The 27,450-nt window shown below is 53.6% G+C and overlaps 1 protein-coding gene across 1 annotated transcript; it reads left to right on the forward strand.

The window, feature by feature from the left end:
• The first annotated feature begins 650 nt into the window (after positions 1-650).
• Positions 651-27,450, forward strand: LOC138997601 (sodium/glucose cotransporter 1-like). Its single transcript, XM_070399279.1, has 15 exons — positions 651-707; positions 3,811-3,882; positions 6,995-7,099; positions 8,198-8,257; positions 9,964-10,068; positions 11,921-12,026; positions 12,973-13,053; positions 14,332-14,552; positions 15,918-16,053; positions 18,547-18,654; positions 19,688-19,838; positions 21,245-21,413; positions 22,464-22,679; positions 24,713-24,812; positions 27,176-27,450. The coding sequence occupies exons 1-15, from the start codon at positions 666-668 to the stop codon at positions 27,448-27,450; spliced, it is 1,947 nt and encodes a 648-aa protein (XP_070255380.1). The 5' UTR covers positions 651-665.

Below are 27,450 nucleotides of genomic sequence, written 5' to 3' on the forward strand. Positions count from 1 at the left end.
GGGAATGTGCGCGTCACACGGGATGAAACCTTGCTCTTGGCGACAACGTGGCAGGACCGAGACGATCTCATGAGAAGTGAGTCAGTCGGACAGAGAAAGACAAAGGCCGATGGCTTCACTGCCTGGACCAGCTCTTAGTCTGGGATAAAGCGACTGCGGCCCGAAAGGGCGGGGGTTGCGCCTGGACCAAAAATGAAGAAGCGCTTTGGGTTTCTCGCTGAACAGAGCGCGCGGCAAGCAACCAGGTTCTTGCTATTTAGCCCTCCGCTCCGCCTCCAGCAGGTGGTGGGAACTCCCAGGATGCCCCGCGGCTGGAATTCCCAGGATGCCCCGCGGCTGGAACTCCCAGGATGCCCCGCGGCTGGAACTCCCAGCATGCCCCGCGGCTGGAAACTCCCAGGATGCCCCGCGGCTGGAACTCCCAGGGTGCCCCACGGCTGGAACTCCAAGGATGCCCCGCGGCTGGAACTCCAAGGATGCCCCGTGGCCGTTCCCAGAATGCCCCGCGGCCACGGAGCCCCAGCGAAGCCTGAGTCAAAGCCGTTGCCGCCTCCAGAACAGCCGGCCCGCCGGCCCGAGCCGCCATGACCTTCCTGTGGCACAGCATCTCCGCCAACTGGAGCTCAGTGGATGGGGGCATCAACAACAAGATAGACCTCCTGGTGATGCTCACCTACCTCCTGCTGGTCCTGGCCGTCGCCATGTGGGTACGCCAGGGCCCGGAGGTCCCCAGAGGGCAGGGCGGGGCCTGGACACCAGGCTGGGTGTGGCCCCTCGGCGCCCCTGTCTGTGCCTGGAGCGCCCTCCCCCCACCCCTGCGCCTGGAGCACCCTCTCCCCCCTGCCCCCACCTACGCCTGGAGCACCCTCCCCCCACCCTCCCCCACCCCTGCGCCTGGAGCACCCTCTCCCCCACCCCCCACACCTGCCCCTGAGGAAACAGGTTCAAAGAGGTTAAGTAGCCCTGGCCGGTTTGGCTCAGTGGATAGAGCGCCGGCCTGCGGACTCAGGGGTCCCAGGTTCGATTCCGGTCAAGGGCATGTACCTTGGTTGCGGGCACATCCCCAGTAGGGGGTGTGCAGGAGGCAGCTGATCGATGTTTCTCTCTCATCGATGTTTCTAACTCTCTATCCCTCTCCCTTCCTCTCTGTAAAAAATCAATAAAATATATTGAAAAAAAAAAGAGGTTAAGTAAAACACCCAGGAAGTGATGGTGTTCAGATTGGAACCTAGAGCTGCCTGATCCGGCTCAGGTGTGTAACCCAAAGGTCACACACGTATATAAATTGGGGATCTTAGGTGTTGTCTTCACATTTGTATAAAGAGCTAATGTATTCTCTGCTGGTACATGTCTCTCTCAGTGCCATTCACTCACTGAAGTTTAGCATGTAAGCACTCAAAAAAGTGTCCTTGCCGGGCTCAGTGGTTGAGCATCGACCTAGGAACCAGGAGGTCACAGTTCAATTCCCCGTCAGGGCACAGGCCCCGGTTGCGGGCTGGATCTGCAGTGTGGGGTGTGCAGGAGGCAGCCGATCCATGATTCTCTCTCACATGGATGTTTCTCTCTCTCTCTCCCCCCTCTCCCTTCCTCTCTGAAATCAACAAAAATAAATAAATAAATTCAAAAAACAAAGTCTGATCATTGGCCATTCTTTTGAGGCTTACAATGAGCCATTATGCTGCTGGTGGACAGACAGCGTGATGGACACATGGTTTCCATCCAATTAGGAGAATTGTGTACCAGCAGAGAAAATGCAGGCCCTTTATTCCAAATGTAGAAAAGACACCTGAGGTGTTTTGCAGATCATTTAAACGAACAGTTGTTTTTTTAAAAAAAATTGGCGTCCGTGGTGAGAAACACCCTTCTCGGTGGCCTCGGCAGGGGGCTCTGAGGAGTCCTTGTTCGGGGATTTCCCCCCCAGATTCTCTTACTGAATTAAGAAGCCCCCACCCCGAGTGCTTCCTGGCCACGGTCAGAGGACTAGGCGGCCGTCTGGTCACTTCAAAAGGAAGCCTGCTGTTCCTTCTGCTCGTATGGGAGCCGTCATGTGCACGGTCATCCAGCCGCCTTGATCTTTCCCTTCCTTATCACCTTCCCTTTGGCTCTTCCTGTAAGGCGTATGTTATTACCAGGAGAGCACAGCACGCTCATTGTAAGAAGGGAGACGATGTGTGCATATCTACAGGATGAGTTACAGTTCTCCACCCACTCCCGTCTCTCTGGGGAAACCATGGCCCTGTGCCCTTCCTCCCCTTTCTCGGTGCTCATGCAAACAAGCGCGCACATAGACTTTTTGTGTCTTTACCAAAAATGTGATCAGATTCTATACATTATCCTGCAGCTGCTTTTTGTCACTTGCTGTGCGGTGGACAGAGTCCTACAGGTCAACAGTAGAGCTCTAGCTCATGGTTTTATACAACATAACAGTCATACAAATGGGTGGACTGTCCAGCTTTTCTCTACGATTGACGCTTAGATTATTGCTGGGTAGATTTTTTTTTCTTACTCTTTTTTTAAAAAATATATTTTATTGATTATTTTACAGTGAGGAAGGGAGAGGGATAGAGAGTTAGAAACATCGATGAGAGAGAAACATCGGTCAGCTGCCTCCTGCACACCCCCTACTGGGGATGTGCCCGCAACCAAGGTACATGCCCTTGACCGGAATGGAACCTGGGACCCTTGAGTCTGCAGGCCGACACTCTATCCACTGAGCCAAACCGGTTAGGGCAATCTTTTTTTTTTTTTTTTTTTTTTTAATGTGTCAGTGCTTTTAATCTGCGCAGCATGGATTCGGAACTTGGAAGCGCTGGGTCAGAGAGTATGTTTACTTGAAATTTTAGTCTGTATTATTAAGTGGCGATCCACAAAACTTGTTAAGATGTCCATCTCTCCAGCAGCATATGGGCATGCCGCTTCCCCGGCCCTCGTCAGCCTTGCTCAGTCCTGCCTCACCGTTTCTTTTCTTTTCTGCCGTCTGATGGGGATGAGTGCTGTCCCCCCTCAGCTCTGACCGGTGTGTCCAAGACTCCTCGTGAGGCTGAGCATCTCCCATTGATTTTCCTCTCCTGGGAAGAGCCACTTTATTTTGCCCATTTTTGAACTGGGTTGTTTAACTGTTTTTATAAACTTGTCCGTCATTTCAGTTGCTAAGGTGGTTTTTTCCAAGTTGTTATTTGTCTAAACCAGTTTCTCAACCTCAGCACTATCCCTCTTGGCTGTGGGGGTCTGTCCGGTGTATTATACGATACCTAGACGTGCCCCTGACCCTACCCATTCACAACCAAGGTCTGCAGATATTGCCACGTGTCCCCTCGAGGGATGGGACAGAAGTCACCCTGGCTGAGAGCCACTGGTCCGGGCTCCATTCATGGTGTCTTTTTGTCATTTGAATGTTACTTCACTTAGAAGAACTCAACTATCTCTCTCTTCCTTTACATCTTCTAGATGTCCTGCTTGGCTTAGGGAAGTTTTTCCCACTCCAAGTTTGTACAAATATTATCTCCGAGACTCTGCTGGAAACCGTGCCACTAGTCAACTATTTGGGGGGGGGGCCGCGGGAAGCAATATTATTTTTACAATAATGTAGAGATATGGACATCCCCATGCTATGTCAGAGCTGGAAGAGACTATAGTCTCCAGCGAGGCCGCCATGAGCCCTCCCCTAACTCGGAGGGTATGGCCTTCTATTCCGAACAAGAAAGAAGGAGAGAGTGGATTTGGTGTCTCACTAAAGAGATTTACCCGCTAAGAGACCCGTGTCTTTGAAGCAGTTTGTTTCTTGAGTCCCATTGCTCTCTGTCGTTTAAGGCGATACTGACAAGCAGTCGTGGGAACATAGAAGACTTCTTCCTGGCGGGCCGCAGCCTGGCGTGGTGGCTGGTGAGTGTGGCATCCACTGGGGGCTACATGTTAACTTGCTTATTATCTTATTTTTTAATATGTTTTTATTGATTTCAGAGAGGAAGGGAGAGGGAGAGAGAGAGAGAAACATCAGTGCTGAGAGAGAACCATGGATCGGCTGCCTCCTGCATGCCCCACAGTGGGGATCGAGCCCACAATCTGAGCATGTGCCCTGACCGGGAATCAAACCATGACCTCCTGGTTCCTAGGTTGATGCTCAATCACTGAGCCATGCCAGCTGGGCAACTTGCTTATTATTTTAATCTAGATGTCTTACACTCAGAATATTTTGAAATTTTTAACCGAGGAAAGCCATTTCATTGGTGGTTCCTGTAACTCCTAAGTAGTTTGTTACCTAAATGTTCCCAATTAACTCAGTTTTCGTTTAATAACCACTTACTAAGTTACTGGCACACACTTGGGACTCTGCACTTACTTGCATGTCGGTTCCCTCTGCCAGGTTAGGAAGCTCTCATTCCCGATAAAACTCGTACGCACAAGGAGATAGTCCTGCCCCCTAGCAGCGCGCAGTCTAGAATGGGAATTAGACTCGCAACCAGTGCATTACGGTGCCCGCAGCAGAGTGGGGAGCCCGTTACGGCTTGAGCCAGACCATCTCACTTTTATGTTTAAAACTCTCTGACACCCAGAACGAAAGCCCAGCTGCTACTCACGGCCTGTGTTAGGCCACAGGTCGTCTACCCTCCTCACCTCGCCTCTCAGGACCCCCGTTCCAGTTCTAGCCAGTGTCCTTGAACACTGGGTTTATCCTGCCTTTGTTCCTGCTGCTTCTCCCACCGGAGGCTTCTCCCACCGGAGGCTTCTCCCCAGCTCTCTCCTGGCTGCTTCCTCACCTCTTCTGGTTTCCCTCAGATCTCCTCTCACTCTATCCCAGCCACCCAATTGCTGCTTCTTATGCTAGAAAATAACCCCTAATTTATTTTGTTTATTCTCTTCTTCCCAAAAGAATGTTGTCTTCATGAGGGCAAGGGCTTCTTTCTGTTTTACACACCAATGTCTCCCCAGAACAGTGCCTGGGACACAGATGGCAACGGACATTTATAATTACTGAATTCATGAATGGTGACCTTTTCTTTTTAATCCTCACCCGAGGAGAGGGGAGAGAGAGACATACTGACTGGCTGCCTCCCATGCGCTTCGACGGGGGTGGGAACTGAACCTGAGGCCCTTTGGTCCAGGGGCTGATGCCCTAACCACTGGCCAGGGCAATGAATGGTGACTTTTTAACCTACCTTTCATTTTTAATGTATTAATATCTTCCTAGGTCTGTATATATACATAGGTAAGTAGATATAGATATTTTACACAGGGTGGGACAAAAATAGGTTTATGGTTGTGAGTACATGAAATACAGTTTCTTATTGTATTATTATTTACTAGAGGCCTGATGCACGAAATGGTGCAAGGGGCTCGGCCCTCGAAGCCCTGGCTTCATCCGGAAGGTCGTCTGGACAGTCATCCGAACAGTCGTTCTGCTATTTGGTCTAATTAGCATATTAGCTCTTTATTATATAGGATTAGTGAGAGGCCTGGTGCACGGATTCGTGCACCAGTGGGGTCCCTCGGCCTGGCCTGCAGGGATCGGGCTGAACCAGCTTTCCAACATCCCCCCAGGGGTCCCGGATTGTGAGAGGGCAGTTCTTGGATGATGCTCCCCAGAATGGGGCTCCCTCCTCTCTGGTTTCAAGTGCATCATCCAAGAAACGCAGCTGCCAAGTCACTGCATCTCGGCAGCTCCTGTGTTAAGCGTCTGCCCCCTGGTGGTCAGTGCGCATCATAGCTGCCGGTCGGACGGTCCCTTAGGCTTTTGTATAGAGAGATTATTGTATTATTTTTCATATATACACCTATAAAACTACTTTTGCCTCACCCTGTATTTATATGGAATTGCATAATATTATATGAACAGTCTTCCTTTTATTTACCATATTATTGGGCAATTTAGGCAATATGTAATTCTGTAGTATTGTGACAACCGTAATGAATATTCCTAATAGTAAAAATGCCTATCACTTGAGTACTTATGTGTCTCTTTTAAGATTATTTGGCCTTAGATTTGTTATTGCTAAGATGTTGATGCCTGCACGTTCTCAACTATGTCTTAGTGCATTTTATTGTTCATAATTACACCAACAAACTTCTTTGTTCTGTTCAATGCTTTTGGTATTATATGCTATTTTATCTTACTTTAAGATTGTTAAAAACAGTGCTGTTTTTATTTGTTTGTTTGCTTGTTTGTTTTTACTAAAAGGCTTTGTTATTTTAAGCCTCCCTTGATAATTTGGTTTTAAATATGTCTCATATCAATAGCATAATAGTTGGATTTTTGTTTTAACAGAGTGGCTATCTCCACTCTGTTAAAAAGCTATTTTTGGTTTAGAAGGGGTTTTGTTCGTTTTAAATGCCACTGGGATTTTTTTATTTTGAAAGTAACAGCTGTTGGTTATAAAAAAAATGTTACAGTCCAAGTGTAGACCTTGAAATTTTCTCCTCTATCCGTCTCTGCACCCATAATTCCAGTCTCCAGAAGTATTTCGTTTTATATATTTTTTACCAGAATCTCTCCCATGCGTATATAAACAAATATGTGCACAAGTGTAATGTACACACATAATATTTAATGAGATTATATTATAATATTGTTTAACTTATTTTTATGACTTACTACAGCTCCTTCATTTTTATTTATGCTGCATTGTATTTCACTGTTTTCAAGTATTTTAACTAGTTCCATGTCATCAGATTGTTAATATTTTAAAATTATTTCTGAACAATGATGGATTACACTCCTGCTAATATTTCTGCAGTAGTGAATTGCAGGTACGTCTGTGGAGCATGGGGAGGGTGGCGGCATAAGAATGGCTGTTCTACCTTTTTCACTGTCTCCCTCTTCACTTGGTTTCTAACTTACGGTTAGGATTTGTATAGAAGAAACACGAATGGGAATTGTGCCCAGGAAATACCCCCTTTGGAAAAAAAATTGTAAAATTCAGTTTGAGTTTACATTTCAGAAATTAATTCTTGGACATGGACTAAAAGTTTTGATGTGGAATTGTCGTCTAATTACCAGATTGGTGCTTCTCTTTTTGCCTCAAACATTGGCCCCACCCACTTCATGGGCCTGGCCGGCACGGGAGCGGCCTCGGGGATCGCCGTGGGGGCCTTCGAGTGGAATGTGAGTAATGGGTGTGAGTGACCAGCCTCCATCTTTATCTTTGTCCACATAAAGCTCATACACATCAAAACCTGCTTCCAGCTTTGAGTAAACATTGACTGCTTCTTGAGAAGGCCTGGGAGGAAGGGACCAAGGGTTTAGTATCTCCAAAAAACCGTGCTAGTGTCTTCTCTTCTTGGTAAATTACTGAAGAGACAGAGAATATTTATATTCCAGGGATTGTAGGAATACAATAAACAACTGTCTTAGGGAACTAGTCCTGTGGAGAAAAGATCATACTAACATTTAAATGTCTGTATATACATATATATGTACATATCTGTATGAGTCACATCTTTCTTCTCATGGACAACAAAAGTAAAGAATACTTCTAGCCCTGGCTGGTTTGGCTCACTGGATAGAGTGTCGGCCTGCCCACTGAAAGTCCCGGCTTCCATTCCAGTCAAGGGCACGTGCCTGGGTTGCAGGCTCAATCCCCAGTGGGGGGCATGCAGGAGGCAGCCAATCAATGATTCTCTCTCATCATTGATGTTTCTATCTCTCTCCCTTTCTTTCTGAAATCAATAAAAAATGTATATTTAAAAAAGATTTTAAAAAAAGAATACTTCTAGCAGAGTGAATTCCAATCCTAGTTAGAAACCCTGAACTTTACAAACATTTCCTCTCCAAATTACTAGCATCTCCTTCACATATTCCATTTACCCTACCCCTTCTTTGTAAAGACCCAGTTTTGTACTCAATTTCAATACCTTGTGTACAGTTTTGGTAGTTTCCTATTTCTCTTAATGGTTTCTGATTTTTCTTTCTTCTTTATATATTTCATTATAAGTCACCTTCATTTCTATCTGGAAGTAGGCGAACAATGAATACTAATAAATACCTTGAAAATTGGCTCAGGGAGCCCCCCATAATTAAGAATGCACCCTTTTATAGGCAAACATCAAGTGCCTATCAGTTAAGTTCATTGGATGGGAGGTTTACGCGTGGGCTGTTATTCCTAATGTCCCCGGTAGGAACCCCTTAGATAGGGAGTGAGCTTGCATCTTTCCTTAGAGCTTGGCCTGTGTGGGACCCTGATGTTTTTCTTTTTGGTTTCAGTCTCCGTTTCTGCTCTTTGCCCTTGGCTGGATATTTTCTCCTATTTACATTAAGGCTGGGGTGAGTGTCAATTATCAGTTACTCTATTTCCTACAATATTTTTCTTACAGGGGTGGGTGGAGGCCTTGACTGCAAGCCCTAGGGGCTTTGTGGGGGTTTGGAAATGCTTTGTACCTTGAGTGTGGTGGCGATTACACAATTTATATACATTTCCCAAACTCATAGCACTTTACATAAAATTGGGAGAATTTTACTGAGTGTAAATTATATCTCATAAAACTGTTAAACTTAAAAATATTTGTGGAGCCCCTGGCCAGTGTGGCTCAGGGTGTTGGAGCAGCGTACCGTACACCGGAAGGTTGCTGGTTCGATTCCTGGTCAGTGCACTGGGTCCCGGGTTCAGTCCCTGGCCAGGGCATGTATGTATACATATTTGTGGAGAGGGCATTAAAAACGTAACAGGCTCATTCGCTGTGCTAACACTTGCAATTGTGAAGCCATAATCCCAGGAAAATTATCTCAGATTGTGACTGTTATTTTTGAGATGAGGTCTTTTAAGAAGTAATCAAGTTAACACCAGGTCATTAGGGTGGGCCCTAGTCCGGCATGAACTTACAAGAAGAGGAAATTTGGACACAGACATGTACAGAGAGAAGACCCCTCAACAAGCCAAGGAGAGAGGCCAGAACCGGTCCTGCCCTCAGAGGGAGCCAACCCTGCCGACACCTGGAACGCCCAGCCTCCAGGACCGTGAGACGCGCACTGAGGCGTCTGTCGTGACGGATGCAGACAGTACATCTCAGAACCTGGCTGCGAAATGAGCTCTGGATGGCAGGTTACGATGAAAAAGCAAGTGAGCGGCCAAAGTAAGAGACTTGGTGTTCAGGGGATAGAGCCGTGGGAAGCCCCCGGGCGAGTCTTCACACAGCAGGTGGGATTGGAGTTAGACATGGGTGAGGTCGGCGGACAGAGCACGTGAGAACATCCGGGACAGAAGGAGGGACAGTACTCATGTGACAATTACTTACTCACCTGCCGTGAGCCAGGCGCTGCAATCTAATGACCAAAGAGGCCTCACTCCCTGCCCACGGTGCATGCAGCCTGAGCGCCTGGAGTAGAAGTGAACGGGATCGCTGGGGGCACCAGCACACGCGAGCATCGCTGACACAGAGTCAAGCTCTTCTCCCTGGCACACCTGTTAGATTTGTAGGATGTGAGGAAGCAGTTAATTTTGCTCTATGGTTATTTCACAAAAGTGATTTGTCATCATTAAACATTTTGAATGAACTGGATTTCCTTCTGCTCTCCGAGGATTGCACTTGAAGCAGATTCCAAGCTTCTATATATTTTATTGATAGATTTCAGAAAGGAAGGGAGAGAGAGAGAAACATCCATGATGAGAGAAAATCATCAATCGGCTGCCTCCTGCACACCCCACACTGGGGATCGAGCCTGCAACCCGGGCTTGTGCCCTGACCGGGAATAAACTGCGACCTCCTGGTTCCCAGGTTAATGCTCAGTCACTGAGCCACGCCAGCCGGCCTGGAGTCCAAGCTTCGTGAAGGCAGCAGCCGTAGTGCCTGACCTGTTTATTCCTCTCACCCTCACAGCTGCTGTTAGTACAAAGCCAGAGTCGGGACCTGCATCTTGTCTTCCTGGGCCACTCCCACCCTGGCTGCCCCTTGTGACCACCTGCACGTGGTGAGCTCGGCCGTCCTGTGAGCCTGCAGTGTGCCTGACAGTGACTTCTCTTGTTGCTCGTACAGGTGGTGACGATGCCAGAATATTTGAGGAAGAGATTTGGTGGCTCCCGGATCCAGTTCCTCCTCGCTATTCTGTACTTATTCCTCTATCTCCTCCAAAAGATCTCAGTAAGTTTTGGAAAAGCCAGCTCAAGAAAGAAAGTAAATATCAGAACTCGGGACTGTGCTAGATTTATCCCAGCAGTTTGCTCTGGGGCCCCATCAGTTACTTCCTGGTCTCTGCTGTTAAAGCTAGAGCAGAGGAAGAATCTATGCATATAAAAGGCTAACACACAAAGTGTCCCTTCGGGAGTTGGACCGGGAGACTGGGAGTTCGATCGCTTGCTATGATGTGCGCTAACCACCAGGGGGCGGCGCGGAGCATGGCAGGTGACCAGCAGCTGTGGCAGGGCACTGAGGGAGTGAGGGACGGAGGAGGCAGGGAGGCAGGGAACCTGATCGGCCCTGATTGCCAGCCAGGCCTAGGGACCCTACTCGTGCAGGAATTTGTGCACCGGGCCTCTGGTAGCATAATAATAGTTCACAGAAGATAAACGGCGGAGGTGTCTTCTTTGCCTCCTGAGTCTAGGTTACAGGACCCTCCTCTGTACTCCCAGAGAACCTGGGGCTTCCTGGGTCGTGTCATTAGGTGATGTCACTCCCCTGTTACAGCCACCCAGGCGTTGCCACACCCTTACCAGAAAGCCGAACCCCTGGTGACGGATGAGGGCTGGGTTGTCCCAGCGCCTGTCTCTCTGGCCTTGTCCCCCCGCTGTGGTCACCGGGCTGTAGCCACCCTGCCTGCCTTATTATTGCTCACATCCAGAAAGCCTTTTCCCCTTGAAGCCCTGTCACCTGCTCTTACTGTGTCCACAATGTCTTCCCATATTTTTCACCGAGCTCCTTGGGAAGGCCTCCCATGGGTACACTGTTCATGTCGCTCCATTCCTCAGCTTTTATTTTTCTCTGTAATACTTGTCGCCATGTGAGAGGAATCTGTTTCCTTGCTCTTGGTCTGTCTGCTCCACGTCAGTGCAAACTTCCTGAGGCCCCGGGCCGTGCCTGGCTGGTCACTGCATTGCCACCTGTGCGGAGAGCAGGGTCAGCGCATAAGCCACTCACGGATGTTTTTTGAACAATCGAATGAGTGCCACTTACCACATTACACGGAAATTTCCTAGTTAGTGGTCTGTCTCCACTGAGTGTAAGCTACTTGAAGATAGTGACTGACTTTTTAAAATCTTTTTTAAAATATATTTTTATTGGTTTCAGAGAGGAAGGGAGAGGGAGGGAGAGAGAGAGAAACATCAATGATGAGAAAGAATCGTCGATCAGCTGCCCCCTGCACGCCCCATACTGAGGATCGAGCCCCCTACCTGGGTGTGTGCCCTGCCCGGGAATTGAACTGTGACCTCCTGGTTCATAGGTCGATGCTCAACCACTGAGCCACACGGGCTGGGTGACAGCGACTGACTTTTGGTAACCCCGTGTCTTCAGAACCCGCCCTCAGGCCAGTCCTCATGGTGGTCAGCTGTCTACAGTCCTTGAGCTGAGAAAGCTTTCACAGTGCTGGGGCTATAAAGGAACATGGACGGTGTGTGGCCTGCAAAGCCTGCAGTGTTCACCGTCTCTCTGGTCCTGCACAGAGAAAGTTTGCCAACTCCTGACAAGCTGGTACCTCTGCCTTCCCAAGTGGAGAACTCGGGGACTGCTCACGCAGCGCACAACCCCGCTGGGGTTCGGGGGGGGGAGAAGGCTCAGTGTGTTAAGCGGATAATCGGGTTAGCCAAGCCCTCAGGTGCTGGCCTTGGCTGGACGCATGGGGCACAAGCCTTGCTGCCAGCAGAACTTGGGGACCCTCACCCAGTGTCCCCCAGTGACGTGGGCCATGTGCTAACTGCGATGGCTCCGAAGGGCAGTGTCTCAGGGTCTGCGGACCGAGCCGAGAGGGAAGTGCAGCTGTGGCCTTGTGTCGTTTCAGGTGGAGATCTGCACGGGGGCCATGTTCATGGGGCTGGTGCTGGGGCTGGATGTTTACCAGGCCACCATGGTCTTGATGACCATCACTGGCGTTTATATGATCACAGGTGAGGTGACTCTAAGCACACAGGTACTTACGTTAACGCCAAAGCTCTACCTCTTAGTGGAGTCCTGGCGGACACCGGGGCCGGGGTCTTCAGCTTTTGTGTTTTCCTACGTACCGACAGCACTTGCTGAGGCCTGGAGGCTGCGGAGAACAGGAAATAATGGAGGCAGGAGTGCCAAACTAGAGCCCTACCCCGAGAAAGGCGTTTTGGGTGGGGGTGGTCTGGAACAGCAGGCGGCCAGGTGCAAGAATGGGACCCCAGGACAGGAAGGAGGGGGAGGCAGCGACCTCGGGCATCCTGCTCACCTGGTACCTGGTCAGGCCGTCAGACAGGAACTTCTATGGAGGCAGTTCTGTCCTCGCGGTCTCGCCTGGGCTGTGAGAGTGAGGACGTGTTTCCCAGCCACGGTGCAGATCTCGGACGCTGGGAAGTGTCCCTGGCAGATCACCAGTCGAGTAGAGAATCGGGGCTGGGAATGGAACGCACTGAGTCAGCGTCCTCCGTGGGCCGTGCGGTGGGGCTTGCCTTCCCAGGGGCTGTCTGCAGACATGTTTGGGTGTCACCACGGGGAGTGCTGCTGGCATCCGGCAGGGAGAGGCCATGGCATGCTGACTGTTGCTTCCAAACTGAGATGTTAAAGAAACTGACAGGTTTTCCCCTGGGAAACCACCAGGTTTTGGTTCATCCAAAAAATGGGGAGAAAGGGAAATTGAGACATAGAAGGGCAAGATAAGAATCCAGCAGGAGGTCATAAAGGAGGTTAAAGAGAGAAAACGGTGCACCAAGACCAGCATAAGTAGTCGTGAGACCCACTGAATTGAAGGGACCAAGGGGTGAGTGTGGAGATCTGGGGAAGCAAGCAGGTGGAACAGGATGCCAGCGCGCCTTCCCGCGGGAGAGCCAACGCGGCGTTTGTCCTCTCTCTCTCTCTCCCCCCTCCCCCCAGGTGGTTTCCTCACTGTGGTTTATACTGACACTCTGCATGCCAGCGTCATTGTCCTGGGGTCCTTCTTGGTGATGGGCTTCGGTAAGTAAGTCTTGAGAACATTGAGCACCCTGGGTGGGATCTCCGAAGCTGATTGCTGTCCTCGGCCTTTTCAGCATCGTCCTCTCCAGATGAGGGACTGAGGCCCTCGGAACCCAAGAGCAGTCCGTAAGGTCATGCTGAAATGTGGGGGCGGGAGGACTTCCGCTTCCGTGCGAGAACGGAGTCAGGTGTGCAGCTAGCTGAACTGTACAAAGTGAACACACTGGTACCAGCACCGAGTCAAGAAGTTTCCTTTTTCTTTACTTCCTTTTCAAACTTGATACCTTCTGTTTCTTTTCCTTGCCTATTACCCTGGCCATGGCCTTTAGTACAGTGTCGAATAGAAGTAGAGACAGCAGACATTCTTGTCTCATTCCCAATATTAAAGGAAAAGTTTTGAATGTCTCACAATTAAATGAAATGTTTGCTGTCATTTTTTTGTAGACATTCTTTGTCATACTAGCGTAGTTCCCTTCCATTCCGGGGTCATAGCACCTTCAGGCATGGCTAGATCCAGGGTTCTGCCTGAACCAGGGAGGCAGACAGCTCCAGGCTGCCACACTAGCCGAGAACCCCAAAGGGAGAAAGCAGGCTTTGTTGATCTCTTAAGCCGACGAATAAGTCCTGACTAGCTGAGCGTGGGTCTCCAATCCATTCCCAGGGGCAAGGGAACACTGGCCGGCAGGGTCAAGTACCCGATTGGGATGGTGGCAGTGTGACGAGGTCCACCTAGGCCACACAGGACGGAATGAGCTGGGAAGAGGGGTTCTGCCACCAGAAGCAGGAGCAGGGGTGCTGGGCACACAGCCACAGTGTCCCCTGGACTCTTCCTTCTCTTTGAGGAAAACATGTGTCTTGTCTTAGGCACATGGGGTCTTGACTATTTGTCACTCACTTGCACTTTATATATTAGACTAGAAGCCCATTGCACGAAGATTCGAGCAATAGGCCTTCCTTCCCTGGCTGCCGGCACTGGTTTTCCTCCGGCACCCGGAACCCAGGCCTTTGGTCCGGCCGCAGCAGAGAAGCCAAGCCTCTTCAGTCTTCAGTCTTCGCTCCGTGCCTGTGTATGCAAATTAACCACCATCTTTGTTGGGTTAATTTGCATAGTTGCTCTGATTGGCTGGTGGGTGTAACTGAGTGACACCAATTTGCATGTTTCTCTTTTATTAGAGTAGATGCAGTTCGTCAAACTGGGCCCCACTTTGCAACCTCAATTGGTTAGGTGTGTGTTACTGTCCAGTTTACGGCACTGAAACATTTTATGTTGTTTTTAAGCCTTCAAGGAAGTGGGAGGGTACCAGGAGCTACTGCATAAGTACCCCAACGCCAAGCCAAGCATCATCCAGGAGGGAAACTGGACCGCCCCGCCAGCATGCTACCTGCCTCGCGAGGATTCTTTCCATATCTTCCGAAACGCCATCACTGGAGACCTCCCCTGGCCTGGAGTGGTCTTTGGCATCCCCATCCTTTCCATATACTACTGGTGCAGCGATCAGGTAATGAGACGCGTAGTGGCGAGGTGACTGCATGGGGGCTGGTGATTCAGGGCTCCACCCAGTGGGTCAGGTTTCCCTTCCGGTCCCTGGTGACTGCCTGCCTAGTTTAAATGCAATGGTGTTTAGAGGAATTTCTCCTACAGTGCCATCTACAGCACATCAACTGTCCTTATTTTTTCTTCTTTCCTATCATTCTCTAAAACATAGTGTTTTGGACATAAAAAATGAGTCAGTTCTCCTCAGTTGGGTCAATAAATTAAATGCAGCCAATCAGCATATCAGTTGGATTTTTTAAGGACTCAAACTTACTCTAAAAATTGTATGGCTCTCTCTCTCTCTCTCTCTCTCTCTCTCTCTCTCTCTCTCTCTCTCAGTGGTGGCTCATTAAATAAATTGTGAAGTATTCATAAAGTGAAGAGGAAATATAGAAATAAAAGGAAGTGTAGCTGCACATAGTAACATGGATGAATCTTTTTTTTATTTCAGAGAGGAAGGGAGAGGGAAAGAGAGAGAGAAACATCAATGATGAGAGAGCATCATGGATCGCTGCCTCCTGCAGGCCCCCCACTGGGGCTCAAACCCACAACCCGGGCCTGTGCCCTGACGGAATCGCTTCCTGAGCCCCGCCGGCCGGGCAGGTGAACCACTTGCTCACGTTGGTTTACTCCCGTGGACGTTTTCCTGCGTGTAGAGCCGAGGTGCACATGCTGCTGCTGCATCCTGTGCTGTGTAGTTACCATCACACCGCGGGCATTTCCCCACGTTATTTAAATGTCTTTGGAGATGTCGTTTTAGTGCCTGCGTCGTGCCGAAAGGTTCTAACGCGCTGGCCCGTGTCTCGGCTTTTTTTAAAGTGCCTCTCCACCTGCCAGCTGTACTGTTCGCACGCTGCCTCTGAAAGCAGGAGCCCCATGAAATTGGGTCGTAAAACCTCTTCTGGAGGAGATTTTTGCATTTTTAAAGATCTCTACTAGCTCATTTAAATGAGATGAGTGAAGTTGGTCTGAGTTCTGAATACACATGTGTCGCCAGGAACCCACCTTTGCTTGGATTGACGTCTCAGGGCTCTGCTCCTTCCACCCAGCAGAGACGGTCTGTGGCCCCTCGGAGGGAGTTCGGCCCTTGCCGGGGGATGGACTGTAAGCACTGCATCAGTGCTAGCGTGAGGCCAAGGTCACGCACGCCATCGCTGTCCCCTCCGGCAGCTGTGCCCTGAGCAGAGCGCTTCCTGGTCACGCCTCTCCTCCTGCCGGGGTGCCCTGGAGAAGCGGGGTGAGGGACCCAGCATTCCCTCCGCCCGGCGGCCTGGGCCCCATGTGCCCTGAGAGACAGCCACCTCCCTCACCATCTGTGTCTCCCTGGCAGATCTTTGTGCAGAGGTGCCTGGCAGGGAAGAGCATGTACCATGTGAAGGGGGGCTGTGTCCTTTGCGGGTACCTGAAGCTGCTGCCCATGTTCACTCTTGTGATGCCCGGAATGATCAGCCGCATCCTGTACACAGGTAACGTCTTGGTCCTGCTGTGTTCACCCCAACCTCGCCTGTCTGTCTTAGAGACCCAGATACCATCCGGGTTATCAGGTCTCCTACAGTGAACTGGTGTCCAGGCGCCCAGACCGCTGCCTTGGAGCCAGTGGTTTGGGTTAGGGGACGGCTGAGAGCAGTCTGGCAGAGGCCATGGAGATAGGCGGCTGGAGAGGATTCCAGAGAGAGCCGTTCGGGAAGGGCAGAGCCGACCAGTGCTCCGCGGCAGGAAGGCTGGGTTCCTCCCCTGCCCCTGGCGGTCCTGTGGGCGGGTGCTGGGCTGGGAACTGGCGGTGCTGTCCCTGCGCTCACGGCTCCAGAGAGGGCTTGTACCTCACTGCACCGATAAGGCTCGGGGGAGGGGGTCTCCACGTAACCCCCAAAGTACATCTGACTCTGAGGCCCACATTCTTTGCATTAAATCCTACGAAGTCATCCCTTCTCCCTTCATGAGCTATCGTAATTCTGTGCATCTAGCCCATCCCCTAGTTTTACCAGCTGTGCTGGCCCTCGGGGCCCCAGGTCTGTCACTGTTCAGCTGGTAGGGACCATGCTCTCTGTTAGAGGCAGCCAGCGGCACCATGGCCCGGCCCCGGGGCAAGCACTGCTTGTTGCTCAGCATGGGCAGTGGCATCTCTCATCCCAAGTCGTCTTCAGCCTGCCCCGAGATGTGCCTCTTTCCTTTTTCTTTATTTTAATATGTTTTTATTGATTGCAGAGAGGAAGGGAGGGGGAGAGAGAGAAGCATCAATGATGAGAGAGAATCATGGATCGGCTGCCTCCTGCACGCCCCACACGAGGGATCGAGCCCCAACCCGGGCCTGTGCCCTGACCTGGAATTGAACCGTGACCTCCTGGTTCATAGGTCGAGGCTCAACCACTGAGCCACGCCTCCCGGATCCTGATTCCCTTCTAGTTCTAGCAGGAAGGGAGGCATGCTCTGTGTCAGCATCCCACACCTGGTCTTCGAATCAGGCAGCGCCCATGTGGGCCTCGGAGCTGCCTCTGCATGAAATGTGCTCTCCAGGACCCAAGAGCCCTGGCGTCATGCCCCCCGCCCCCGCCCCCCACGTCCAATACTACCGACCACCCGCTCACTGACGGACAAGGTCGGGCAGATTGCATGTGCTGGGGACTCTGAAAGCTGCTGAGGGAGGGAGGAAGCATGGGGCATAGCTCTTCCCTCTGGTGGAAGTGGCCTTGGGAAGCCAAGGTCCCTCCAGCCTCTGACCAAAAGGTGCGTAGAGGTGATGGAATGCACTGGGGAGGGCCCTGGGTGGAAGGGCCAGAACCACGTGTCCCAGTCCTCGGGACTGGCCACAGTCACGGACCCACGTACACGTGCCAAGTGGGGAAAGCCAGGAGGCACTCATCGTGCAGGCTGGCCCCTGCCATGTTCCCGGAAGAAGACGCTGTGCCAGCAGCCGGGATGCTCTGGCCTGGCCTGACTCCGGGTCTCTCCCCGGCCAGGTCAGGGCCATGCTGCCAAGGGCTGTCCTCTCTGTCCAGTTTCCTCTGTAGCCTCTATGACTGGGCTTTTGTTTGAAAATGATCTGCCTTTTGGCTCCTCTTTCTGGGCTGGTGTCACCTTCAGGCCGTCCGGTGGCAAGACTGTCACAGCAGCACCAGCCTCTGTCCCGCCAGCTCACCCCCCAAAGCAGGTGTTTCCTTTCCCAGTGGTTCCCGCAGAAACCCCAGGGGCGTCCTCGTGAGCCCACGTGGGTGACAGGCACCAGGCCTGGTGACCAAGGAGAAGGGATTTCCCGAATGGCCAGGCCCGGCTCCCGGGCCTCCAAGCCACACCGTCCAGGCTGAGGTTGCGTTACCGCCGCAGGGGGAGAGGAGCGCGGGCGGATGAACGGGACGTGCACTGTGCCACCCCGTCAGCTTTTACGTTCTTTCTCCAGGAGCTTGGTGACCACTTCCTCAGCTAGATTGCTGTCCCCGACAGAACCGCCAACTGTCCCCGCTAACCTGGGCGATGGCCTGCCTCCTGGTCGGTGTGTTAGTTCTCTGTGGGTTTCTCACAGGGCAGCTCTATATCCTGGCTGTAAGCTCTTGAAGGGTACATCACATTCACTCCCTTTACTTCCCTTTATCCAAAATTTCCTCCCAAGTACCCTATCCGGGCCAAGGGAGCAGGGTCATGAGTTGCTCACACATTCGGTGAATAATCCTATGGCTTTGCTAACCAGTAGCTGGATCATTAAATGGCGTGGTGAGGTCACGGGACTGGCTGTGGGTCAGGCAGTGAATTGGTAGAAGCATCAGCTTACTTGACTCCTCAGGGCCTAACTCCTAGCTTTTGTCTCTACTCCCAGCTCCCCAAGAGTGTCTAGGATCATGAACCGGAAGGGTCACCAGTCGCCCCAGAACCTGTCAGATGAGGAATCTGTAATTCCCATTGCATTCCTCTCCCTGAGCTGATCTTAGAGCTCCAGGGCCAGCTTGTTGGTTTCTCTCTCTTTGCAGACAAAGTGGCCTGTGTCACACCTTCCGAGTGTGAAAAGCACTGCGGCACCAAAAGTTCCTGCAGCCCCATCGCCTACGCTCTGCTGATCATCGGGCTGCTGCCCAAAGGTAAGGAAGGGGCCCTGCCGCCGGCCAGCGAGGCTCCAAGTGGAGCGTTGACTTATGAACCAGGAGGTCACGGTTCGATTCCCGGTCAGGGCACAGGCCCAGATTTCGGGCGTGATCCCCCGTGGGGAATGCAGGAGGCAGCCGATAATGATTCTCATCGTTGATGTTTCTAGCTCTCTCTCCCTCTTCTTTCCTCTCTGAAATCAATACAAATGTATTTTAAAAATATTTAAAAAGAAGAAGAAAGAAGTGGACCCTGCCGGGCCACAGAGATCAGGATCTGTGTCCGCATGGGAGCGTGTGCCTCGGGCTGTGAGAGCTCATCTGCCAGGCAGCCTTCCCTCTGGCGGAAGTGGAGGCATGAGTGAGACGCGGCTGTAGGGCGCCTGGAGCAGGCCAATCCAAGGACACCCGTGTGCCCGGCCCGAACAGCCCATTATGTACCCTGTAGGCTCCCAGCAGATCAGGGTCCCTGCCACGCGGTAGCCTGACAGGTCGCATCCTGGATAGCTGTGGTTATCGCTAACATTGGTGGAGCACTCTGTATTGGGAATTGTGCTGACCCGTCTACTTAATTTGTCTTCATCTTAACAACAGCCTGTGGTAAGTGCTTTTATGCCCATTTTACAGATGAAGACACTGAGGCACAAGGAGCAGCACCACTTGTGGAGAGTCTGACCTTCTCTGCGCCTCTGGCTCCTCATCTGTGAAGGGGGAGGCAGCAGTGGTGTCTGTTGCACAGGGTGGGAGGGAGGATCGGCAGGCTGATGCCTAAGGAATGTTCTGGTACAAAGTAACTCTCAGGAGAGAGTCGCTCCCATCATTATATCAAGACATAGCCGGAAGCGAGAAAGTCTCGTCACAAAGCAAGGACAAATGTCATGTGTTCATCTCTCCGCAGTGAAACCTCACTCCAAACAGAACTTGCATATTTTGTAGAGAAAATGTGGTACCTGGAAAGGTTCCTTAGGAGGCCTGCTCCACCTCCCGGCGTGGACAGAGCCGAGGCCCAGGAAATGTCCCTGTCTTCCAGGTGCCCGAGGCCTGATGCTGTCCGCACTGTGGGCGTCTCTCATGTCCACCCTGACCTCCATCTTCAACAGCGCCAGCACCCTCTTCACCGTGGACATCTACACCCAGATCCGGCCAACAGCCACGGAGCGGGAGCTCATGGTCACAGCCAGGTGAAGGCTTGCTCTCACGCTTCAGTTCCATGAAACATTTAGACCGTAAGGCTATGTATGGAATCAGCCTGTCTGTACACAGTATGATTCTACATATTTTTTTAAATATATTTTATTGATTTTTCACAGAGAAGAAGGGAGAGGGACAGAGAGCTAGAAACATCGATGAGAGAGAAACATCGATCAGCTGCCTCCTGCACACTCCCAACTGGGGATGTGCCCGCAACCAAGGTACATGCCCTTGACCGACATCGAACCTGGGGCCCCTGAGTCCGCAGGCTGATGCTCTATCCACTGAGCCAAACCGGTTAGGGCATTTTTTAAAAAATATATTTTATTGATTTTTTACAGAGAGGAAGGGAGAGATAGAGAGTTAGAACATCTCCCACTGGAGATATGCCCGCAACCAAGGTACATGCCCTTGACTGGAATCGAACCTGGGACCTTTCAGTCCGCAGACCGACGCTCTATCCACTGAGCCAAACCGGTTTCGGCAAATCTACATATTTTTGCTGCCGTTTTGCAATGAAGATGTATTGCTTTTAAAATCACGTAGAAAAATTATTTGGGAAAAGAATTAAGTAATCACTGAAAAAGATTAGCATAGTCTGCTGTCGCTCCAAAATAGTCCTGGTGAGGAAATTTACATACAGGGTCTCATTATCTCGTTCAGTCCTCATGGCATTAAAGGTCAGTGTTATTGTTCTTACTCTCTCTGGGAGAATGGGGCGAAGGGGCCGAGAGAAGGGAATGGACCGACCTAAGGTCCCACAGTGAGTAGGAGGATTTGTCCATCTGGGAGCCACGGTGTTACCCACGAGGCCACACGGCACCATACTAGGCCCGGATGGGGACACAACCTGTAAAATGTGGTCCTGTCTTTATTCCAGAGGGTCTCACGGTGACTGCCCTTGGACTGCATCCAGCCTGCATGCATGTAACGTGGCCTGAGGTGTCTCGTGCTTCCTTTATCTTGCATGAAGAAGCATGTAGCTCATCTACTTTCTCTCTCTAATCCCTGCTTCTGAGGTTGTCTTTACATTTTGATCAGCACTCCGTAGTTTAAAGGTACTTTTCTGAGAAGTTAATAGTTCTCACGTATTCTATATTTTAAGCATGACTGCCTCAAACCCACCTCCAGATATGGTAAAGCCTGTCCGTGACTCAGGAACAGGCAAACGAACACTGTTTTTGCCGTCATCATTCAGAAGGTGAAGGATTTTTGTCGGCAGCCGTATGGCCTGTTAGTGTTTCGGGGGATGGTGTCTCCTCTGCCCCACAATGATGAGTGGGCACTGGAATTTAACCTGAGGAATCACTGAATTAATCATTTATGGTTTGTAGACATTTTATTGGCAAGGGGGGAAGCTCACCAAACTGCCACTGACTGTGGGTTTACTTTACAGGTTTTTTGTTATCATCTTACTTGTTGTCACCATCATCTGGGTCCCTGTAATTCAGGCGACAAACAGTGAAAAGCTGATTGACTACATGCACGCAGTTAAGAGTTACCTGGTGCCCCCCATCGCGGCCATCTTCCTGCTCGCCATATTTTGCAAGAGAGTCACTGAGCAGGTGGGTGAGGTTGTTGTCTTGGCCGGAGCTGCCTGAGAAGGGTCGCTAGTGCCTCAGGGGCCCACAGCGCAGCATCACGCGCTTTCTGAGCGAGGGTTTCCTCCGGAGAGAAGTGCTCCCGCTCCCTCTGCACGTGGTCAAGGCCGGCTCTGGCTGGTTTCCCTCCTTTGCAGCATGACCCTCCCTCGCACTCGTCTGGCTGTGGGAGCACGTCCTCCACTTGCTCTCTATTGGGACGTGTCTGGCTCCGAGATTTCATGTCCACAGTGGGATGTACAGTTGTGGCCCCTCCCCTTCCCTGCAGTGAGGCCGTCTCTCCCAGCCACGCTTTAAGCACAGAGCCCAGGAGTGGCTCAGTTGTGCTTTCATACGACTTTGAAAGCACAATCTGTCAGAATTTTTTATTTATTGTTTGAGTCATATTTTCTAAAAATATATCTTTATTGATTTCAGAGAGGAAGGGAGAGGGAGAGAGAGAGAGAGAGAAACATCAATGATGAGAGAGGATCATGGATCGGCTGCCTCCTGCACGCCCCCCACTGGGGATCCAGCCCGCAACCTGGGCCTGTGCCCTGACCCGGAATTGAACCCTGACCTCCTGGTTCATAGGTCGACGCTCAACCACTGAGCCACGCCAGCCGGCTTCAGATACACTTGAGAAGTCGAGCCGGCAGGATTGGCTCATGGGTTGCGGGTAGGGCAGATGGAAAGGGAAGGACAGGGAAGAGCAACCAGGGGGATGGAGGTGCCCTTACAGGACGGGGAGGACTCGGTCTCTCTGGACACGTTACATTGGAGGTCACTGTGTGTGACCCAGCCTCACAGCACGTGCAGTGCTCCTGCCGCTCTGCCTGGCCGAGGGGGCGCACATGCGCTCAGGCCTGTGTTCAGCCAAGAGGCACCCACCCTGGTGCTCACACAGGGCTCCTGGGGGGAGCCCTAGGATGACAAGGTTGGCTTCAGAACTCAACTTCTCAGGGGCCTGAGGCTGAGGGGGCCTAACCTCCCCCCACACCCCCTCTCAGTGACCCTCGGGGCTCCCTCCCGCAGGGGGCCTTCTGGGGGCTGATTGGCGGACTCCTGATCGGCTTCATCCGGATGGTGTCTGAGTTTGCCTACGGACGCCAGACCTGCTCGGCAGACAACAAGTGCCCTCCGATCATCTGCGGCGTGCACTACCTCTATTTCGCCATCATCCTCTTCGTCATCAGTCTCCTCACCATCCTGGGCATCTCCTTGCTCACAGACCCGATTCCAGACAAGCACGTAAGTCCTGCCCCGGGGTGTTGGGGGTCCGCCCCGGCCCAGGATCCCCGCAGCAGTACCTGGGCTCTGCTAGCTGGGCCAGAAGCAGCCAAATCCCTGCGTTTGCTTTGAAAGCGGAGGGCTGGGGCCAGGCATAGGGATGGACCAGATACAGGCAAGGCAACAGACAGGCCCTGCCTTACAAACAAAACTAAACGGAACCCCTTTTCAGCAGTCCTCTGCCAGGCGGTGTTCACTTAGAATGAGAAGTTTGGCTTTTAAAATACACATTTTCCTTGGAAGTGTTGTGTCCCTAACCTCAGTATGAATGAATAGAATCCGCCAGGCCCAGCTGCCACCACCCAGAGAAAGTTAAGCCAACAGGAGGGGGAGGGGCAGTCCTTGGGCAGCTGCCTGCACCCGCTCAGGGGTGGCGTCCCGGGCTCTCCTGGCACGGCTGTTTCACGCTTCCCAGTCACCCAGTTGGAAGTGAGAAAGCCTGGGCCCAGAGCAGGTCAGTCCCTTGTCTGAGGTGCCAACCTAGTCAATGGCACAGCACAGCCGGCAGGCCCTGCAGGACGGGCGTGGCCAAGCCAGAAAGCAGCGGGAAGGGCCCAGATGTCCAGTCTCCGGAGCTCAGAGGGAGAAGCATCTGGTACACCTGATGCCTTCCCTGCACCCTCGCCTGGGGGGAGGGAAAGACATGAGCTGGAAGACTGCTCAGGGCCGCTCCCCGGCCTCCCCTCCAGCTGCACTGCTTCTGAGCAGCCCCGTTTGCTCCTTCCCTTCTTGCACACACAGCCCCGTTGGAGGAGGGATGGAGCCAGTGTGTGTGTGGGGGCGGGGGGGGTGCAGCCAGGGTTGCGGGGTGCAGGCCTAACACACGTCACCCCGGCATCGTGACAGTGGGAGACTTCCCTGCTCTGGCACCTTGAGGAACTGGGGTGATGGGCGTGACTCCTCTTACTCTCACCTCTTGGGTGTTGCCTGCTTCTCAGGCAACCAAGCACTCGTTGAGTGTGTCCCACCGGCCTGGCACCTGGTGGCAAGCGGGTGCCCTGGGAGCAGAGGAGCGGCTGGCAGGGACGGGGAGCAGAAGAGGAAGCAGTGTTTGTGGGTCTGTGTCTAGGCACTGGGCCAGGCCCCTGCTCACCACCCCCGGGAGGCGGGACAGAGCACCGGGGCCTGGTCCACAGGGCACGAGGGTGTTGTTGGGAAGGCCAGTATGTACACACGGCATCACCAGGAAGCAGTTCAAGGCTGAACTGGCCTCTTAGTAACACAGCAGAAGTTTAGTGCCGGCACTTCAACCCGAGAGGCGGGCGCAGGCAGGTGCTGGAGGGCCCTGTCATGTGCCGAGGGTGGGCTGAGGTTCCTATACGCCAGGCTGGTGTGACGAGAGCTTAACACCGATTCCAGATCGGGAGGCGGGAAGGCTCACTTAGTTGTGCTCCTGCTAACCCCAGTCCTTGGGGCGGGAAAGCAGCAACCGTCTGGGGTTTGTTCCTTCCCAAGGGGGTCGCACATGTTTTCAGGAAAAGAACAAAGTCACAGACCAGAGGGACAGGGGTGCTCCCTTGCTGAGCCTGAGCGCTGGGCTCGGCGGGGCCAGGTCACAGGACTGGGAAGAGCCTCCGGGCTGAGCGAGAGCTGTCTCGGCGGCCGGGCGGGGTGAGGGAAAGCAGCGCCCGTCCAGTCGGCCCTGTCCCTTCCGTCCAGGGAGAGGGGGCACGGCTGCTTTCACCCAGGGGCAGAGGGTCCTGGTCCCTCAGAGCCCGAAGGGGCCCTGATCGAGCTGCCTCCACCCTCACTCAGCGGAAGGACGGGGGCCTGGGGAGGCATCACCCTTTGCCAAGGCCACACACCCAGCAGCAGAGCCCACACGAACTCCATGGCGGCCAAGGGCCCGCTTCCCCACCCCCATCCCTCCCGTTAGTGTTGGAGCCTAAGGACCAGGTCCCTGCAGTCCCTCAAGCCGCAGTGCCCGCCTGCCAGCCACGGCACGTAAGCCTGTGTGGCAAGGCCTGAGTGGGGACCTGTCCCTTCCTCCCCAGCTCCACCGGCTCTGTTGGAGTTTACGCAACAGCCAGGAGGAGAGGGTGGACCTGGATGCAGAGATGCAAGTGAAGAGAATGGCTCTGCGGGTGCAGCCCGGTGAGGAGGCCGCAGCCTGGGGGGGCCGGGGGGTGCTGCTCAGGGTTGGGGGGGTGGGGTGGCCTGCGCTGCCTCCCAGCACCCTGCCACCAGCCCCCCTCCAGAAATGCGTTCCAGGCAGAGGCCCTGGCTTTCCTGTGTCTTCCGATGCCTTGGGGGTCTGTGGGCTGTTGAGGGAGATGTCTCTCCGACATCTCTGTGGGTGGTCTGGCTGGAGAGACGCACCTGGGCGGTGCAGGGGGAGGAGGAGAGAGGGGTCCCTCGTGAAGCGCAGGGGCAACCAGGCCACGGGGAGGAGCCGGGGGGCGGGGGGCAGGAGGACAGTGCTTGGTGACCGGGAAGCATTGCAGGGGGCAGCTGATCCACCCACTGAGGCAGATGCTTGACAGCGAAGAACGAAGCCCGAGAACCAGCTGCTGGCTTAGCCACTGAGAGCAGCATGGGGGGGTGGGAGGGCCCGGGGGCCCGTACACAGGGATTCAGAGGGAGAGGGTTTCTCACAAGGGGGGCAGGAGAGGGTCTGTAAGGGGGAGCAGCCCCACCTAAGAGGGCTCCAGGTCCAAGGACAGCTAGACTGCAAGCACGAACTGAGAGGACGTTCCAGGCAGAGCAGCCCAGGGGAGGGGTCCTGGCGGATCGGGTCAGGACAGGACGATGCCCTGAGCTCCTTGGACCCTGACGCAGCAGGATCAGGCCTGAGGAGATTAGCCCCGAGTCCAGGAAGCGGGTGCGGGAGGCTGTGAGGTTGGGGGAGGAGGGAGGGACAGGGAGGGAAGAGGTTGCCGGAGGAGAAGGCAGTGCCTGCGGGTCCCCTCGCCCTCCTGTCAGGGCAGGTCAGAGCCCAGAGAGGCCTGGGCTCCCTCTGACACGTGCAGAGGAGACCTGGGGTGGGTAGGCTCCTTGGACTTCTGCCTGGCCAGTAGGCGCGGGGAGTGACCCCATGGGCAAGGCTGCCCACCACCCGGAGGATGCAGGCTCCCTGGGCATTTCCCTTCTCTAACGGGGGACTGGCTCGCCGCGCCCACAGCGTGCCCGGTGCTCCTTCTGGGGCACCTGTCGCTGCCTCTTCTCCCCATCCACTGCCATGGGCGGTGAGGATGACAGTGGCTCACATTGACCACCCACTTGGGACGTGCCAGCGCTGTCAGAAGCACCCCCTCCATGAGGAGTACATTCGTTACTTTACAGATGGGAGATGAGGCACTGAGCAGCCAAGGACTTGCCCAGGTCCATAGAGAACTGGGCGGTGCAGCCTGACTCCAGTGTGTGCCCTCGGCCCCAGCCCATCCCGCTTCCCGTCACGCTGCTCTGAGCTGTTGTCGAGCGAACCGCCTCCTTTCACCTGTGCCGCCTCCTGGGCCTGGCAGCTGCGGGCGGTGTGATGATGCGCCTCTGAGAGAGCAGGCCAGCGTGTGCCGCTCCGGCCTCTCAGCACCGATAGCAGATACCGGTGTCCCCGGCTTGGGGTCCTCCAGCTGCAGCCACCCTCCCGGGTAACGGGCTCCTCCGTCCCTGGCCGTGGGCTCCACATTCCTGGTGCCACCTCAGCCTCAGGAGCAGCTGGCTGGGAGGCTGCCCAGGCACAGAGCGCATCCTGGGCACACGGCTGGGCATCTGCTCCCACTGAACCGCACTTGTCACCAGGAGAAAGCCGCCCTCAGGCCGCTGCTGGGTCAGAGGGACGCGCTGGCGCTGGCCATGGTGCTGACCGCACGGAGCACGCACTGTGCTGACAGGGGCCAAGTTTAAGCCCCAGAGTTAGGTGTTTACGCAGAGTCGGCCTGGAGAAGCTCTCCTGTAATCTCTAGACCCACCCCCCGCCTCCTGGGGGACACCACTGACTCCCTCCAGCCTGCAGAGCCTTACTCGGCCCAGAGACGGTCCTGCGACGCTGTGAAGGGGGCAGTGTCTGTGTGAGGAATCAGTGATGTCCTCATCCGCGGGGAGAGTGCTGATGAGGGCGGAGGGGCAGCCGCTTGCCCTCGGCCTGCAGAGCTGCGTTTGGCTGCGTGGCCAAGACAGAGGAGTGGGCGTGTCGAGCAGACCTGGGTCGGCCGGTTCTGTGACAACAAAGGCCCCTAAACCTCTCCGCCACCCAGTCCAGGGGCCCTGGGCCCAGCCGAAGGCTCTGCCCATAGAAGGCAGGCGTGGCCCAGGCAGCCCCCCTTTCCCCCCACCTGCTCCCCTCAACCTCGTCCCACTCTCCCCATCTCTGAGGGTGGTGGTAGGGCCCTTAGCAGGGGCCGGGGACTGTTCTTCACCTCAGAGCAAGGCCAATGGTCTTCCTGCTGGACTCACGGCTGAGGTGGGACCCCTACGGAGTGTGTGCGCCTGCACCTCCTGACCTTTGCCCTCTGTTCCAGGGGGAAGAACGGGGACCGAGAACTGCTTCTGGAAGGCCTTGAACATATACTGTGGCCTGGAGGCGAAGCCAAGCGCCAAAGTGGCCCCAGAAGAGGAGACGGAGGAGAAGGAGGCGGAGTCCGGTGCCCCGTCCGAAGAGACAGTGCAGAGCGGCTCGCCCGAAGGGACTAAGCCCCGCGAGGCGCTGGAGTCGCCGTTCTGGAGCAAGGTGGCCAACGCCAGCGGGCTCCTCCTGCTCCTCATCACGGCCCTGTGCCACGTCCTCTACCACTGA

Source organism: Myotis yumanensis, unplaced genomic scaffold (genome assembly GCF_028538775.1).
Source record: "Myotis yumanensis isolate MYYU_CA2020_CCGP unplaced genomic scaffold, mMyoYum1.0.hap1 SCAF_19, whole genome shotgun sequence".
In the NCBI taxonomy this organism is placed as follows: domain Eukaryota; kingdom Metazoa; phylum Chordata; class Mammalia; order Chiroptera; family Vespertilionidae; genus Myotis; species Myotis yumanensis.

Coding starts and splice junctions, on each gene's coding strand:
- LOC138997601 (XM_070399279.1), top strand. CDS start 666: ATGCTCACCTACCTCCTGCTGGTCCTGGCCGTCGCCATGTGG. Junction 14,553..15,917: donor ACTACTGGTGCAGCGATCAG/GTAATGAGACGC, acceptor TCTCCCTGGCAG/ATCTTTGTGCAGAGGTGCCT. Junction 22,680..24,712: donor ACCCGATTCCAGACAAGCAC/GTAAGTCCTGCC, acceptor CTTCCTCCCCAG/CTCCACCGGCTCTGTTGGAG.